At 36.5% G+C, this 19,036-nt stretch overlaps 1 protein-coding gene across 3 annotated transcripts in view; it reads left to right on the top strand.

Annotated features, from left to right (window-relative positions):
- Hexo2 (beta-hexosaminidase 2) overlaps positions 1 to 19,036 on the top strand; it is a 126,323-nt gene that overhangs the window by 65,065 nt on the left and 42,222 nt on the right. Inside the window, exon 1 of one of the 3 annotated variants that reach the window (XM_081746868.1) lies at positions 18,211 to 18,416. The exons of 1 other annotated variant lie outside the window; for it this stretch is intronic. In XM_081746868.1, the coding sequence (XP_081602994.1) occupies positions 18,415 to 18,416 (2 nt within the window). In that variant the 5' untranslated portion in view covers positions 18,211 to 18,414. Of the gene's footprint in view, positions 1 to 18,210; positions 18,417 to 19,036 lie in introns of those variants that run through there. One more of the 3 variants, XM_081746870.1, reaches the window with a different exon arrangement.

The following is a 19,036-nucleotide window of genomic DNA, read 5'->3' as shown; positions in this document are numbered from 1 at the left end:
CTTTGTACACAATGCCTGAATAACGAATGATTTCATCTTGAGTAATTACACATAATGAAGAAACGACCTTGGACCAATTGTTAATTAGCCATGAGTCTCTTGAAACAGAAGAACCGCTATAACAAAGTGTGAACAAAGATTGTGAAATGTGTGCGGTGTACCTTCAACCATGGTTATTATTTTAACACCTAACGAAAGCTTTGTATATGTTGACATCTATAGCAAGAAGTGTTTGTCAGCTGGGAATAAACTCTTGAACACGTCCAGCTGATAGTTAATGGAGCTAAGGAAATTGCGGTTTTTGATTTACTACACAGGAACAGGATGTTAATCACAACTCCGTTTCAACTTGAGATTGGCTATTTTAGTTGAAGTTTGAAGCCTTAGTGATGTACTTTCTACTGTTAAATCAGTTCGTGTTTGGTATATGATGGGGTAAGTCTTTCTATGTTAATCAAATATTCTAGGAATGTTGCAATTTTTTGTGAAAGAGACAAAAAAAAGATTTTACGATTATTAGAAAGAAAAGGAAGATATTCAATATTTACATAGAACCAACACATGTATGTTTTTATATAGCGACCTACAATACTTTTAACTGGAAACTACAGCCGTTTCCGTAAAGGTAATTGCAACACGTAAAACACAAAGAATGTATACTACAATCGAAGCTTTGAATTCCACGGTAAGGTGTATGTAGAGACCTGCACGGACCGGGCTTGGGCGGGCCGACACTGATTTCTCTTCAGGTCGGGCCGGGCTGGGGCCGATTAATTGAAATTCTTTAATAATTATTGACTTTCGTTAAACGATAATTAGAATAAAGGCAAACGTTGAAGAAGTGTGCCCGTGAAAAATGTTACAAAATGAAAATTTTAAAATTTACGGGGCCCGGGACGGGCTTGGGCCAAGAATTTTGAAAAACTTATCGGGCCGGACTGGGCTCGGGCCGAAAATCTCCACAACTTTTCGAGCCCGGGCTGGGCCGGGCCTAGGTACATTCGGGCTGGATTGGGCTCAGCCGAAAAATTCGGCCCGTGCAGGTCTCTAAGTATATGTCCTTGTCTCATAGCCTTGTTGCTGAAAGGGACCAAAACCCAAATGGAACCAATCAAGTTTATTACAGAACTGCGCCGTAACTTTAGATCTTTTTCTGGAGGGGCAAGTATTAATACGCGTATTTGGGTCCCCTAGAAAAAGTTGTTTCTCTAATTTTTGGGGCTCCTCTTTCCATCTTTCTCTTACTCCTTATGAGCCCTCCGGAGCCTGTGGGCCTTCCTGGACGGCAAGGTCTGCGGGGCCGTTATTTACGCCCCTGGACCCGTTGAATACATAAATTAATTAAGGGGAGAATATTGAGAAATCTGAAAACCATATGAAAAAATATTATTTCTAGCGCCCCTAATAGTAGACATTTTTTTTTTTTACTGAAATGGGCCCATGACTCATTTTTGTTTTATTGACCTTTTGTGTGCTGTTTCGTTTATGTAATGTAGTGAATCTGTTTGATGCTTCATTCATAATTTCATGTTCGCATCGTATATGGAGTAAGAAAATTTTGTCTTAAAATGAGCCCTCACTCGAACGGTGAAGAGCTTCCGTTGGGGGCAGTTGCCCCCTGAACCTTCACAAGTTACGGCCCTGTCACAGAAACCTTTGTGTTACGTTCTCACTGTTTTAACCTTGGAATACACACCGGGGTGCTGGAGCACCCTAGTAGTTATTCGAATCGTCACTGTGACGCTGGTTTCAAGCCTATTGGTTGGTATTTCCATGTATTCTCATTTTAGATGTGACATTCCTGGTGGCAGTTGTCAAGCTATTTCTTTCGTTTTAGATTATAAGATATGTAATGGGTGGGGTTCTGGAGCACTTCATGTGGGTATTTATACATTTGTGAAATCCAGTATTGTCGAGAATCATTTTAGATACTTTACATGTGTATGCAATGGGGAAGTAAGTGTAGGTTCCAGCAAGTTTACAGGCTGTGTGCTGAACACATCAGACCTGAAATTATACATTTTTACAACGAAACAAAAGGAAGTGTCGACTGTTTCAATCAGTTACTTCACATATATAGTATCAGCAGGAAAACGTGTTGATTGCCTCTGCATTTTCTTTATGATATGTTGGATCAGATTAGTATTACGCAATGCTTCTGTTCACCAATAATGTAGGTCAATAGAAGGAAATCATATGTAACGAATTTCTCAAAGAAGTGGGAATGCAATTACCTGACTCTACATGAAGGAAGGCCTAAAGTTGAATTTTGCACAACTTTGTCTACTGGCATCAAAAGTATTCTTGGTCAGGGGCGTCATTTCAGACTTCGCTCGAGGGGGCCAAGAGCACCATCGACATAAGACTTCGACGATTTGTACTAGTATATTAGTAGATAATCGATTAACGTATATGTATTCCTCAAACTCTTGGGCGGGGGGAATTTGTCCCTTCCTGCCTCCCATAAATGACGCTCCTGTTGTTGGTATTAAAGATCAACCATCATTTATACATGATTCAACATCTGTTCTTCCAAAGCAATCGCGATGTCGAATGCGTCCCAAAAACAAGAAGAAAAAACAAAATATTTTTGTACCAGGTGCAAGATGGCTATTTGTGCTGAGCACAAAAGGGAAGTATGCAAATGATGGAATAAGAAGTAACTGCGCTTGTTGAAAATGCAAAGAAATTGCTGTTGTGTATTTGAAAGATGGGAGAAAATATTGGGAGTTAAAAAAGGAAGCTGAAGATCGACAAAAGTGGAAGAAATATTTCCAGGCCAATATCTAAAATTGAATAAAAAAAAATTCCTCATTAGTCCCAGGACCTGCCGAAAGGCAAAATACCTAATAATAATAATGATTCTTCTGTGTGATAAAATGATAGACTAGTCAAAATTCGTTTATTATTGCCTTCAGTAGTATTTAATTAAATAGGGTGCTCTCTCACCACATGTGTGTATTGACATTAGAGGTCTGCACGGACCGGACCTGGCCCGCGGACCGGGCTCGGGTCTACAAACTATACATCACTTCGGACTCGGGCCATAAATTTTTAAATATACAACATATTTTTCGGGCCTAAATTTGTGAATATATTTACAAAGATATCTATCGGACCATTTTTGGTGGAGAACTTTTGAAGCACATCTAAATTTGTAACTCGAGACTCTCACTGATAAAAATTTTCTTATCATTGTGCAATTGAGAGTAAAGAAAACTGTGTCCTGGAGAGAAAAAGTAACAGAAATGAACATTTTTAGCTTCTGTGTGAATGAAAGTTAGAGCAGTCAGATGTGGATTCCATTCCATTCTTTTTCTTTTTTCTTTTTTACACAGCAGTCGACAATAACTGCTTTGAGGACTATCTGAGTGAGTTCAGTACACATCCATTTGCATAAGAATTTGCACTCATTGACACTTTGTTTGAAATATTTGTAATATTCATTTGAAGTTGGGCATTTTATGAGAATTTACATAAATAAAATGAAATGAAATATTAAGGTTTACGTCCTAGAATTATGCACCGAGGCTAAGGGAGACTGAATTTATATAGGGCTAAATGATCATTTTCTTTAGAGAATTCATATAGTTAGTAAGAGTAAACGATAACTTTTATTTCCTTATTTTCTCTGAATCATGTAAGCTTTGTAACTGAGAAATTAAACCTTTAATTGTTGTAAAAAATAGCATTTTGCGTTAATTATTAAGTTTACGTAATTCGGGTTTATTTCGGGCCCATTTGATTATCACACGAACTCGGGCCGTGCTCGGATATAAAGGATAAATCATATTTCGGACTTGGGTCGGGCTTCACATTATAAATTCATGGCCGGGCTGGGCCCGGGCTGAAAATTCCGGCCTGTGCAGACCTCTAATTCACGTTGGAACTTTTTTGCATGTGTATTCCAGGGTTAATGAAGATTTCGCTTCTTTTAACGGTTACACATCCTGTTTCATACGTTCAAAAAATTCTTCTAGGATATATTGATATTCAGAACCATTTAGAGTTCATGTTTCTAAATTCACAGTAGCTTCTGTTTCTGATATCAGTATATCATGATTGATCGACTCTGTTATAATCAAGGATGTTATAAATAGAGGATGTGTTCATATGTATCTTCATCCTATTAAATTGGTGAAGCCAAAAAGCAACCGAGCATCGGCACGTCTGATTGGCTACTCTCGTTTCTGCCATCGTCTGATTGGCTATTTCCGTTTCCGCCATGATTGTTGGCTCAAAACATTGCGATCCTATTGGGCGGAGTGGGCAGAGTAGGGGTGGCGAAACCGTGACGTATGGCTTCAAGATTTTGTTGTAAGAGCAGATCCTCTATTTTATAAGATCCTTGGTTATAATCGAGGTGGTGTTGACAGACGAAGAGTAAGACACTAAAATAAAATTATTCTTAAACATCGACGGTTAAAAAGAAAATAAAAACCTGTTGCATTCTCTCTCGAAATGTTCAGCTACATCGTTGGGTTGCGTTGTTAACAGTGTACACCAACTCAGTTCCTTATTATTATTATTATTATTATTATTATTATTATTATTATTATTATTATTATTATTATTATTATTATTATTATTATTATTATTATCATTATTATTATTATTACATACAAACTTATAAAAGCATTTTAAAAGTGTCTATGACTATCATTCTGTTTATTAATTTTGAAAATGAAAGTAATCGTTTTACGAGTAAAATAAAAACGTATAATGTAAAATGTGCCAGAAAAACGTAAATCTTACCTCTAAAACATACGATCTAGCAACCTTGATTGTACGATGATTTATATTTGATATTATGTTACAAATGACTAAGCTTAGGTAGTATATTTTAATCAGTATCAGTGTAACGCCCCACCAATCAAGTATCAAAATAATGTTCTCATATGATATTACTAGAATCAGTAGCGTGCGCAAAACTTGATCAAGAGTGCACAGAGAAAAATCCGTTATCCAAAAAGCGGTATATTGTATGGATTCCGTATGTTTACTACGTAAATCTGTACGGAGCATACCTTGTCCATACGCAGCATACGTACCTCCTTTTTCCAGATTAGACGTTACATCATGGCGATGCAGGATATCTCACATATAACAATCTTCCTTTCATTACACACGTCAGCTATATGTTACATACGTCCATCTGTATGTGAGGTCCTGACCGCCAATGTACAGCTCTTTGTTTCATACGAAAAGTACGTATAGATGAAACACTTATACAGAAAGTACTTGTAAAACATACGTTTTCAGTTTACGTTTGCTGCAGGGTCTTTCTAAGTCCGAAAACTACAGGATTTACGCATGTAACTTACGTTTTAACTTACGCCACATATTTTAGTTTTTCTCTGTATAGTGGTGGCTGAAGCTCCAAGTTTATATCTTGTTAAAATATTTCTACCTATATCTTAATATGACGAATATTCACTTCTCAAAATATATTTGATAAAGCTGACAGGTTAAGACCGTTAAATCTCCATTTGAATATTGATTACAACTTCAACATCTAGTCCATTGAACAGTAATCATTAGAATATTGTTCTATTCAAACTGCTTTATTTACTTCCTAACAACTCTCTGTAACCCTCGGGAAAACTACAAAGTCTCTTGCTCTTACAAGTTACTGGTAAGAACCATTGCTCGCTCTAAACACCAATATTTAACTAATTATTAATTACCACATACTCCAAATATTACTATCTATAGTGGTCCTACTTTCTTCATTTCATCATTATCATCAATTTCAACATTACTGTCTCCCTTACCCTTGGTGCATGAACGTGGAAAGTTACACTTTTTAAAAAATTAAAATTAGATATGGAAAAAAATATTTATATCTTATCGGTTAGTGCAGAAAATAATGTATGAATTACTTTTTTTTCTTGAAAATGAAATGAAATAAAAAATATTTAAGTGTTTCCTCCGACGATTGTGCTAAATGAGAAACGAATGAAATGGTGCAATAAAGAAAGTGAGAGAAAATGGGAGAACCCCGAGAAAACCCATGTACACTATGTTCACTTGGCGCAAGCTGGCATCGAACCAAGGACCTCATGCACCAGAGGTGAGCCCTCTACCACTGAGCCACCTCGGCCCATTTTTCTTTCTTGCGTGCGACACTAATATGTTACATATAGAACTAACACATCAATGTCACAACCCACTACAAGAAGCTCTCATCATCACAAAGGAAGTCTATAGCATTAAGAGCATTAAAACTTAGAAAATTTAGTGGTATGTCCGAATGCCCATATGTTAATTCAAATCAAAAGTTCTCGCACGTTTTTTATCAAAATGTTGCGCTTTGGCATTTCTAACATTTCTAATTTTAAATGCACATCTCAAAATAGCGCCCTTTAGACTAAAAGACATGGATGATTAATGATAATATGAATTGCGAAATAATTGTAGAATGATAATGTGGGAGAAACGGCAGAACCCTGAGAAGATCCACCATGAACACGATGTTGTTCATCAAAACCTCCGTGACTTCCAGCACCAGAGCGCTCTACCAGTGAGCCACGGTGTTCTTTTCAGTTTCTGAGTTCAGAATTTTTGTTCGAACGCTTTTCTTGTAAACTTCTTAATTCATTTACTTATTTGCAGAGATGCAAATACGCTAGTTGTCCCTTGGGGCAGTAATTCGCCTTAGCGCTTCCCTGATCACCAATCCAAAACTCTCTCCCCAAATATTTGACCGATTTTGCGCCCTCGGAATCCGGCGCCCGGGGCATAAACCCCGTTTGCCCCTATTTACGTCACTGCTTATTTGTGGCTCAACATCTGGTTACCGCTCTGCGGATTCATAAGATGTGAGTTTATAGCTACACATTTTTTTTGAATTGCATTCACTGGGAGTCGAAGCGAATACTCTGCTTCTTTTCCAGATGGGGGCATAGGATAAAACGGGGAGAACGCAGCAGGCTAAGACATGCTAACCGTATTGTAGATTACCTAGTACATATCACATGGCAGCAACATTCTGCAAGAATGTGTAATTGTCGTTCGGTCTACAAGCTAAGGCAGTGGAGATTTGTCGAGCGAATTGGAGAGGAGAGATTGTGTTCACAGGAAATTGCTTGGTGAAGTAACTTTCCAAATTTAATTGAAAGTAAGTTTGATAGATCATGATAGAGAACATGCTAGCTTCCACTTGACTGATATTTTATAGAATACTTGTTAGAGCACTGTGGTTAAGTTCTTTTCCCCATATGAAACTACAAAAACATTAAAAAGTAACAAGTGCGACATCTCTCCTCGCGTAAAAGGATAGTCCCAGTAGTTAGACGAAGAAAATGTCATTTCAGGATTTAGAGACTTCTCTTCTATTTCTTATTATTGGCAGCATTTTCATCCAACCACAAAAACATGTGACCATATTGATTCACAGGATCTACAGTCACCTGCGCCAAGTACTACTTCAGGAGTTCTCTCACCTTCCAGAGTGCAATCAACAATCTCACAAGCAACTCAACTAATACCAAAGGTAACGCCATAGCCTCCTATTGTGACCCAGAACTAATCACAAAAAATAGAATCAAACGCTCAAATATCTATCTGTAGTTCCACCTCCACCGATACCCCTGTTAGTACCTCCATCAACTGAGTTCCATCCCAATAGTTTCTCGCCAACGTAAAAGGTTGAAACAGTCAGTCGAAGCTTTGAATTCGGTTTCCAGGTTTGCAAGCATGAAAACAGAGAAGTTAGAATCAACTTTCAGGATCAAGACATAACAGAGAAAATGATTGGATCTGAACAAGATATTAACAATTGTGTGGAGTGTTAGGGAAACTAAATCATCGTAGCTTCAAAATTCTAATGGGTCTAGTGCGTTAGGTGCTCGAAATGGTTACTCGAAATCTGAACTCTGTGTGGAATGCTGTGTATGGACTGTATGCTTGTACGGGAAACTTAGAGAAACTGAAATGATTCAGTGCGGCGTCTCTCCTTATATTTTTATCACACTCAAAATTCAATGTTTCTGTAACTTGTACAAATGTAAGTATTTCTAATGGATGCCATTTATTATTTTTCTTAAAGTGTATAGTCTGTAGTTAAGTTTTCATATAGACAAAGTTCCACGAAAGTAGAAATGTTTGTTTTTTATCCACTTATGAAAAAGTGCGGCATCTCTCCTCTTTCTACTCTACGTGTTGAAATCCTGCGTTAAACTATTTGAATCATGTTATACACAAATTCTCTGCTGAAGCGGAACTTTATCAATAATCGTAGAAAGAACATTTTTTTTTATTTCAAGCAAAACGCGTCGATAAAGTATAGACAATAAAAGCTGAATATGTTGGCCACCAATAGTGTTGTTGAGGAGATGAGAGGCAATGCGAAAAATATTTTTTTTTAAAATTCCAGATTAGAAATATTGGGCAACACTAGTTCATTGAAATCTTAGATCCTAAACACTAATGTAGTGTTGCCTGATTTGTAGTATTAAAAAAACTAGAAATTGATAACGTGATCGTACGAACACAATGATTACGAATATACTTCCATAAAAATATGGGTTAAATGTTATCTCACTTCCTTTGCGAATCTCTCGTGAGGTGAAAAAAATGTGATCAGAGATGGCGTGGGTTAATGGAAACTTGACCCATGACCCATCATCCACCATGACCCACTCTGACGAAACACCTACCGAAACCCGTCTTTATCAATTCTGACCCATGATCCATATCCTCTTCTCCACTGAGAAAAGAGTTTCCACTTGTAATAAAACAAGGATGTGAAATTATCACTAAAATCGGAGTTTGAATTTGTACGGTCAATCGCTCAAGCATCGCTCTATTGCAATCCGATCGACCGGACCTTTACGATATAAACTTATAAAATGTGTGTCATGGGCCATATTATGTTGAATTACAATTTTATTATCGTATATAATTATTTTGTTGTTGAATTACATATACTTTTCAGTGTAAAATAGAATGAAATTTGAAAGTCTCAAATCAAGGCAGAGTAGGCCAATGTAAAAGGACAAAAAATGTAAAATTCGACTGTCTCGAAAGTCAAGTAGTAAGTCCTACTGCTATTATTACAATTACAAATATCAACACCGAAAAGTGCCTGAAGTTCTCTTTTCACTAACAAGGAGAAGTCACACTTTGGTAAGTGAACTTCAGGGTCATTTTTTACGAGGTGGTAGTGCATATTTAAAGAGTTAATATTACAAATTGGGAGAGCGCAATGGGCAAAATTGACGGAGAAAAACCGTCTTAAAGTTTTCTACTCGACGCATATATCGTAAGACGCGCAAACTTATCAAGTGGCGGCGTGGCAGAGTAAGAAGAATCAGCTACTCAAGTGCAAAGGTCCCCGGTTCGATTCTCGTTCGAGTTAAACCTTTTTATCTTGTTTTTTTGCTTCAACCAATAAAGTAGGCATTTGTAACTATAAGTAAAATATTAATTCACCATATGTTTATAATGAATAAAACAACAGAAATTTTCAATCACTTGTAAATTCTTTTGATGTTCCATGTTAACTAGGAACAAAATTTAATCTCTTCCGTAAATATTATTTTTACTGTAGTCGTTGTGTAAAATATGTTCTTGAAGCTTCGTGTCTACATTCTTGACAGTGTGAGAATTACAAGGGGAATGAGGGGGAAATCTGCTTTGGTTATAGCAACATCCAGTGTTAGCAAAGGGGATTTCGTCCCTCAACTGCTTTGTAAATCGCACACTGTCAACAGATGTAGACACGAAGCGTCAAGAACATTTATTACACAACGACTGTCGTCAAGGGTGCCGATCATGGGGGGCCCGTCCCCCCAAGCTTATATGGGCCCCATGTATTTTTATGAATATGTATTTTTTATTGTTACATGTATTGTTGTATGTATTTTTTATGAATGCCACCCCTCCCAAATTTACAGAGAAATCGGCGCCGTTGACTGTCGTAACCATAATACAACTCGTGATATCAGTATATTTATGGAATAGATTAAATTTTCTTGCTAATTAACATGGAACATTGAAAAATTTTACAAGTGATTTTAAAATTTCGATTGTTTCATTCATTTAAACATATGGTGAATTAATTACTTATTGTTACAATTACCTGCTTTATTTGTTGAAGCAAAAAACAAGAAAAAAAGTTCGACTGGAACGAGAATCGAACCCGGGACCTTTTACACTTGAGTTGCTGATTCTTCTCACTCTGCCACGCCGTCACTTGATAAGTTTGCGCGTCGTACGATATATGCGTCGAGTAGAAAACTTTAAGGCGGTTTTCCTCCATCACTTTTGCCCATTTCGCTCTCCCTGTTTGTAATATTAACTCTTTAAATGTGCACTACCACCTCGCAAAAAATGGCCCTGAAGTTCACTTACCAAAGTGTGACTTCTCCTTGTAAGATATACTCTTCTGAGGTAAATAAATAGAAACAAATGAAAAAGGAAAAAAAATCGGTCTTGAAGGTAAAACGTAGAAAAATTCACAGTTGTTTAGAAGATACTGTACACAGTGCACTGAGCAGAGTGGGTCGCTGGGTCGTATTGGGTGACTGGTTCATGGTGGATCAGTAGGTCAGAGTGGGTCGTTAAGTCACAGTGGTCCACGGTGGGTCGCAGTGGGTCACGTCCTGTTGACCCATTTGACGCACTCCATCTCTTCGTAAATGAAATTAAGAAGAAAATCAGCTCATAAATTATGTCCATATACAGTATTTAAAAACGATAGAACAAAAATCTACGCGATACGAGCAAAGGTTTGGATAATGGAAATGAGAAGATAAGTTTTCGACGATAGGAACGAATTTCTATAAAGTTTACAAGATGAGGAAATTTCTGTTCTTGTAGGCAAAATAGCCATGATTACGTAGTTGCATTACAAGGTATTCAACTGACAGGAATTATCATATTCAGTAATCGTAACATTTGTGCTAGTTTCAGTAATAAACTTTATATTAACAATTGGTGTCGTTAGTGCATCCTTTATAGGCCTATATAAAGGACATGGGAGGCAGGGATTGTGGCTTAGTGGTAGAGCTCTCAATTCTTTTGGTAGAGGTCCCTGGTTCGATTCCCAGGTAAAAATAATCCTACGCTCGCATTATCTTACTTTCTCATACAGTAAGGTTAGTCAAATATAAAGAGATAATGTCGGAGGAACAGATCTTTGTCCAACTCCCAAATGGGCTAATTGCACATCATTAGTTCCGATAGTTCAGATTGTACCTCAGCCCTAATCTGAGACAGGTGCGGCTGATACAGTAGCCTCTTTCTGGTTTTAAGGAGCTTTAAGACGATGGGTTCGGCTCTGCCGAGTTGTCCTCACACGGTGGGGTTCGGTACCTTTCGATGTATGGATGCCTCCATGTACAAAAACAGGTACATTCCCTCGCCTTAAAACGCTCTGGCGCTAACATTGCAGGTACTGATACACTGCCACTATCTAGGGGAGTACTATCTACTAGAATATAGCCTATAACTACGAGATAGGGTATCTGTTATGACGACTCGATGAAATTTCCAATGCATTCACATACGAATTTTTTAATTCCAGCAACAGTAGAGGAGTTATAGAAAATATTGAGTAGGATGTCTAATTCGGGATCTTCAGGTTTTGATGAAGTTCCAGTGACTGTTATTAAATTTTGTTTTTTTTTTTCAGTGTAAACCATCTCTGTTATTTAGTAAACCTATCTCTTGATGAAGGATATTTTCCATCAGTGTTAAAAGTGGCAAAAGTAATTCCTCTCCATAAAAAGGGGAGTATGCATGATATAAGAAACTATCGCCCAGTCTCCATTCTTTCCAAGTTTTGAAAATTTTTGAATATGTAATGAAGTCACGACTCTGCAATTTTTTGAAGTCATGTAACTTACTATCACCATCACAACATGGCTTTCAAAATAAGAAAAGTATTGAAACAGCCTTGTTTGATTACATGTCCAATATAGCTCTTGAATTAAAAAACAGTAAATATGTTGTTGGTCTATTCATCGACTTATCCAAAGCTTTTGATACAATTGATCATGCTATTCTTTTAAGCAAGTTGTATGCTTATGGTATTAGAGGAGTAGCTCACAACTGGTTTCTATTCTTATTTATCCAGTAGGCAACAAGCGGTACAAATATCAAAATTAGCTGCAGATGGGTTTCAAACAACTTGTTCGTCTTTATCAACTGTAATCAGAGGTGTTCCTCAAGGTTCCATTTTGGGTCCTATTCTCTTCCTGATATATATAAATGACTTGTTAGAATTTATGCATCCGGCAAAATGTATTCTATATGCTGATGACATCAGTATGATAATATCAGGAAAATCAATAGAAGAAGTTGAGAGGAAATCTGACATTTTTACGGACAAATTAGTAAAATGGTTAACAGCGAATAGGTTAATTATAAATCATGATAAGTCGATTCTCTTACATTTTCATTTTCCAGGAAAACCGCGTATATCACCTAGAATAAAAATATCTTCTAACTTACTCCAATATTCTTGCATAACAAAGCTTTTAGGTGTAATCATAAGTGATGATCTTTCATGGTCTGCTCATATCTCCACTTTAAACAAGAAACTAAGTAGCGTGTGTTTTGCCTTATACAAACTTGAAGGTACTGTATCGAGAGAAGCACTTCTTAGCTTTTACTACGCCAAGTTTAATTCATTAATTAATTTCGGCATAATACACTGGGGATCTGCTAAAAATAGTTTATGCACTTTCCGATTGCAAAAGAAAGCGATTAGAATAATTTTTGGATTACCCACAAAATCGACATGTAAAAAGGTTTTCAGAGAAGCAAAAATTTTAACACTCCCCAGCTTATACATCTATAAATCTATTCTTTTTACTGTAAAAAACACGCATCTTTTTATCTTTAACAAAAATGTTCATAGCCATAATACAAGACAAGGTAGTGACATATTTGTGATGCATCAAAAATATGCTAATATAAGCAAAACCGTGTACATGAATTGTGTCAGATTGTATAATAAACTTCCTCTGTACTTGAAAAATATGACCAATGTTTCCATTCTTGGTAAGACTTTATATAATCTACTCACTGAAAAGTGCTATTACACAATTAAAGAATATTTAAATGACTCATTAACTGAAGAGTTGGAAACAGATACTTACCCGTGAGTACATGCCTGGTGTGGTACAAACAGTTACCTAATTAGATGTAAATTGTCATGTTTTTATACTTAATATATCCTATTATGTGGTTTTCTATTTTAGAAAGATGTTAGAAAGATGCATATTGTCTGGTACTTGACAATATTGTGTGTGTGTTTTTTTCTTCCTTTCTGACAACTGTAATGCTTACATGAGAATTTCTCATGCTTTGTAAGCTAATGAAACAGGCAAATAAATAAATGAATGAATGAATGTTTATCTAGTAAGAAAGACAACTTCTATTTTATATGTGAGAGTGGAGGTGTTCTTACCTTTTAAATTGATACAAGCTCATTTGGCTTAATTAAGCTAGAGATAAGTTTACACAAACTACACTGAGAAACAAAGGACTAGGATTTTCGTGTGGATACATCGTATTTACGCGGGTGTGCTCCTTAAGGAATGTGATTTCATGTATTAAAGTACAGCAGGTGGGAACACCATGCCAAGTCTGGAGTTCGGCGTCGAACTAGACTCACTGTGATTGGATAATTTTATTCACATGATTGGTTTCGTGTTAAAAACTATTACTCTCGTAAGGTAGGGAGTCACAGATTTAGAAAGAACCAAGAGGGGACACTCGTAGACCGTCGGAATGGGTATGGCGTTAACTCTAGATTTGAAATGGTGGTCCCACAATACAAAATTTTCGCTGGACGGTGGTGTAGATCGTACTACTGATGAAACAACATTACTTAATGTGGTGACGCGCGTAACCTAATAAAAACAGCATTTACATGCCGACTGGACTATGCATTTTTCTCCGTGTACTGGAAATTTTATCGGATACAGGACCATTTTTGGGACCCATCTTGAAAACGGTGCCCCATATCAAAAATTGTTTCCTACAAAAATTGTTCAATTTTTCAAGCTCTTTCGAACGAGATATCACTCGACCTATGTTCCCATTTGAAAATTTTACGTTTACCCCCTCCCCCAAAATGGGAGGGCGGGGGATACCTAATGTTTGACTCATTTCTTAGGCCCCTTTGTATTGTACATTGTCTCTTAATATTTTTCTTATATGATGTATAGTTCGCGAGATATTGGCTTGTAACACTTATTTATAAGTACACTGAGAAAAACAGGACTAGGATTTCCGTGTGGATAGATCGTATTTACGCGGGTGTGCTCCTTAAGTAATGTGATTTCATGTATTAAAGTACAGCAGGTGGGAACACCGTGCCAAGTATGGAGTTCGGCGTCTGGATTTCCTTTTAAAAACATCTTTTCTCTTTTTCCTTCTCACAGAATGATATGACGTCTTATTACTCTCGTAAGGTAGGGAGTCACAGATTTAGAAAGAACCAAGAGGGGACAGTCGTAGGAAGGTGGTAACAACATTAGTATACGTAAGCCACCACCGTCGGAATGGGTATGGCGTTAATTCTACGCGTAGTTTTGAAATGGTGGTCCCACAGTACAAACTTTTCGCTGGACAGTGGTGTAGATCGTACTACGGATGAAACAATATTACTTAATGTGGTGACGCGCGTAACCTGGTGAATACAGCATTTACATGCGGACTGGATTAAGCATTTTTCTCCGTGCACATGTACAAAATATGAACAAATATAAAAACTTTTGGAAAGTATGAAAATGTTATCCAAATATTATGAAATTTAAAAATAATATAATAAAAAACAAGTGTTTCAATTTAACGTACCATAAAAGATTAACACTCTTGTTCTTGCTACCCTCTGCGACTTGGTTTAAAATATGAAATTTCATATTTTGTCTACTTTTAAAAACGATATTAAATGAACTAATAGTTATTTTTATGCGTTTTAATACTTATAGAATAATATTAAATAAAGTGATAATTGCTTTGAAGACGCTCCCAAGTACGAAAATCTGAATACCCGACAGTAATGGTATCAGAAATTCTGGGCTGTAACGAAAATAGAACAGCCTGCTAATCTATTTCAAAACATGTTTTATGTACTATATTGTTTACTATCTAGGTTTCCAATATTCTTCACTGTACTAGTATTAATATTTATGATTCACGAAGCATTTTTACCACCTAAGGCCCTATTACATTAGGCCACTGGTTGCGCCACCAATGAAGCAATTGGTGGTGCAACCAAACTCTTGCGTATCGTCACCAATGGCGCAACCTAAACAAGACGAATATTTTCATGAGAAAATATCTTCAATGAGTGAAAACATGCTTCTCCTTGTCCTCTTGATAAAAAGAAGAGGCGAAGAAAGATTTTTTTAAAATTACAAATAAAATCCTCAGTGTTCATTTTATTGTCTAACCCTTTAAAATTCCGGCATTTTAAAAGGTAAATTATACATTTTTAGTCAAGCGGCTACAGCATCTTCTCTATTTATCGTAGGATCATGGTTCACACATCTTTTTTTATAATAGAGCGAATTTTAAACGGTAGTATTTACATTTCCATATCGTGTCCCTGGGGTGGGAAATTTTTTAGAGAAATCGGGATTTTTCTCTGAAAAAAAATTCAAATTTTCAGCCCCTCTGGACTCCTCTATCTTAACGCAGACATCTGAAAGTCACCTTAAAAATACAAAGGTATGTACTAAATACAGTGTGTACAAAACTTCAAACTTCCATCTTGAATAGTAAGGGAGGAAAAAATATTTACCAACAATCCTCACAATACCCCAGATTACCTCAAAAGACCCTGGTCTCAGAAAAAAAACTTCGTGAAATATCTCTATTTATTCTAGGATCATGTTTTGTTCCTCATTTTCTTTAGAATAGAACAGCCTCTCAAACAATATCATTCATATGTCTCCATCATGTACCTAAAGCGGGAAAATCGCGAAAAAGTAGAATTTTTGGTTAAAATAACTCTTTTCTTTACCTTTTTGCTCCTCTTGACCCTCCTGTGTTAACGCAGTGATCTAAGAAAAAATCAAATAAATGTTACTCGGTGCCGTCGGTGGACTGAATGTTTGTGCAAAGTTTCAATCTACTAGGTGCAAAAGTAAGCCCTCCATAAAATAGGCCTTACAAAAAAATCCGAATCTCAGGTAAAAATTTCCTGTAACATCCTATTTACCCTAGATTAATGGTTCGCCCATCATTGTCTTCAGAATAGGACTGTCTTTGAAACGGTACCATTCTCATGTCTCCACAATGTGAGGCGTAAAAATCGCGGAGAGGAATGAAAATCCCTTTTCTTTACCTTTCGCCCCTCTGCCCTCCCCCCTCCCGTGTTAACGCAGGGATCCTAAAACATCTGATAAATACTACTCGGTGGACTGAATGTTTCTACAAAATTTCAATCTGCTAGGTGCAAAAGTAAGCCCGTCAAAAAATAATAAAAATATACGTAACAAAAAGTAGTTTTTTAAAGTTAAGACGTAATCACCTCTTACGTGTGGACGCAGAAAGGCATGAAACCATACGTAAGTGTTTTACAATGTCTCTAGAATCGAAAAAGCAAACGAAAAACGAAGGAAAGAGCTTTATTGGTTCTTCTTTAATCGAATAATGAAGACACTACTTCAGTACCTAAAATCAGATACTTAAACTTCAAAGGCCTATCAGTTTTCTTAATTAGTGCATTTTATCTTCTCCTCTGGTTTTCTTCATTACATTTCCGCCACCACCTTCATTTTCACTTGCCATTTTCTAGCGAATCAAAGAAGAACACCACACATAGTGATAATATATTGCGGTCTGATGAGTCACAGAGCGAGCACCAATGATCAAACAACTCTTGAACCTGCTACTTTTGGCGCTACTTGTGGCGCCACCAATGGTTGCCCGGGCAGTTGCTGAGCTCGGCAACCAGCCGACCACCAATTTCTTGGTGGCGCCACCAGTTGCCCTAGTGTAATAGGCTCTATGTACTTCAATGCCCCGCCACGTGCTCCGTCCACTGGTCGCTCCACCAGTTGCGCCATCAGTCATCAGAATTTCCAGTCATCTCTTTCTAAGTACTCTTGGCGGATATTCAATCTGTGTCTGCCGAACAAAAATATCACGAAGTCATTCTCTGGACTACTTAGCAGCCCTTTTTGACTGTTCAAAACATAATTAGAAAGAATAAATTTATGTCGTATTTGTCTCTTCAAGAATTATCAACGTAAGGAGAGCAGAATATAATAATTAAAAAACTTTTTTTTTGAGCTGGTATTGCTTCTTTTTGTTTCATTATCTGATAAAGCAAGGACCCGACAGTATGAGAATTATTAAAATTTCAAGGCAGAAGGTTGTATACCGGCGCATATTTATTATTTACTTTTATGTTATTGATTAAAGATAGCAACAGCTATTTAACCCTCCATAGCACGGCTGGTCAATTGTAACATCAAGGCACGCGTGCGGAGTCTCACTCCGCAATATTTATTTATAGGCCTATATCTTAATTTTAATGTGTATTTTGTTTTGAAGCGATATTAAACTGTTTCATATTTTCTTTCCCACATTTTTGACAATTGCGCATGTATGTTTTACAGCGCAAACTCTTTTATCAGTTCTAAGAAAACTAAAATGTCTCTATCCGCGGAATGTGACCCGCGGCGCGTGCGACTGACACTGAGGATGCAGACCCTCGAGATAAATAACTTCGACACCCTTCATCTCTTTTGTATCGTTCTGGCCATTCGAGCAGTTGACAATAATATTTGTGTTTTAGCCCTACTTGAATCAAAGCCATAGGCTGCTAGACGCGCAAGAGGTGGTGAAAACACACTTTAATTACCATCCGTTGGTTTATATAGCTTGTAACCAACCGTTTTATGGTGTGTGTATGTCGTTATATAACTTTTGGTGTATCTGAAGTAGGTCTGCACCAAACGGATTAATATTGTACATAATTACTTTACACAATTTCCTATTTATTGTTGATTTGTAAATTTTATAGGTATTTCTGAAATTTTATTATTTGAACATGGCCCTAACTTTGTGAATCTGCACCGAAAGATATTTTATTGTTTGCATATATTTGGTGGTTGTCAATGTTTGTTGTTCATTCTGTTAATGTTTATATGTTATTATTTTGTCTATTGGCAATTCTAAGTGCTTGATACTTTGGAAATGATTGTGTTTATTTCAAATAGCATGAGGTTTTGGGACATTTTTCATCTCTTACATTATCTGCTTTCTGCTATTTTCGTTCTCTTGAAATGTTTAAAAAATGAATTTAATTCTTCGTTGATGGGTCATAGTATAAGTAACACTAAACTTACAAGAAAAAAACCCTCGTAAATCGTGATATAAGGGTAAATAACAGTTTATAACCTATTCTTGTGATATTTCTTCAATTAGTTCTGCTCAATATGTATGTAAGTTTTATAGAAATGCGTTAACTAAATTATTATTGCTGAATGGTGCATTAATGTAAATTCTGAGGTAGTTATAATGCCAAAATTACTTCGATGCTAATTTGTTTAATCTTTTAAATCCATGTATGCCAATTATTATTTACGATACAATCCAGCATATGCCTTGAGTAGTAATTATATATCATTACAGTAGTACCTCATTACAGATCATTATTATTCATATATCTTCTCGGCAAAAGCTATGATTTTTACGAATGGAAAATCAAATGGTGCTAATGAAATAAATTTGCACCTCAAAAAATTATATATTGCTATTTTAATAACAATCAATATACATGGGTCCATGTTCCGCTAAGGGGGTCCAAAACTACACTGGATCCCCTTAAACTAAGCTAACCTAACCTAACCTAACCTGACCTAACTTAACCTAACCTAACCTATATAACGTTATATTATGTAATCAAACGAAAATCAATAGAAGGAAGTAGTGTCAAAGGCACTGGACCCCCTTAACGGAACATTGACCTATATATGATCTCATTTGTGCTAATATTCACAGGACAAGTAAGCATTGCAATATGCCAATAGTGATGATGATACATGGGAGTATGTTTACCAGA

Source organism: Thermobia domestica, chromosome 18 (assembly GCF_964235325.1).
Source record: "Thermobia domestica chromosome 18, izTheDome1.hap1.1, whole genome shotgun sequence".
Classification (NCBI taxonomy): Eukaryota; Metazoa; Arthropoda; class Insecta; order Zygentoma; family Lepismatidae; genus Thermobia; species Thermobia domestica.
The sequence above is the reverse complement of the archived record's forward strand: the minus strand, read 5'-3'. Positions and strand labels throughout refer to the sequence as shown.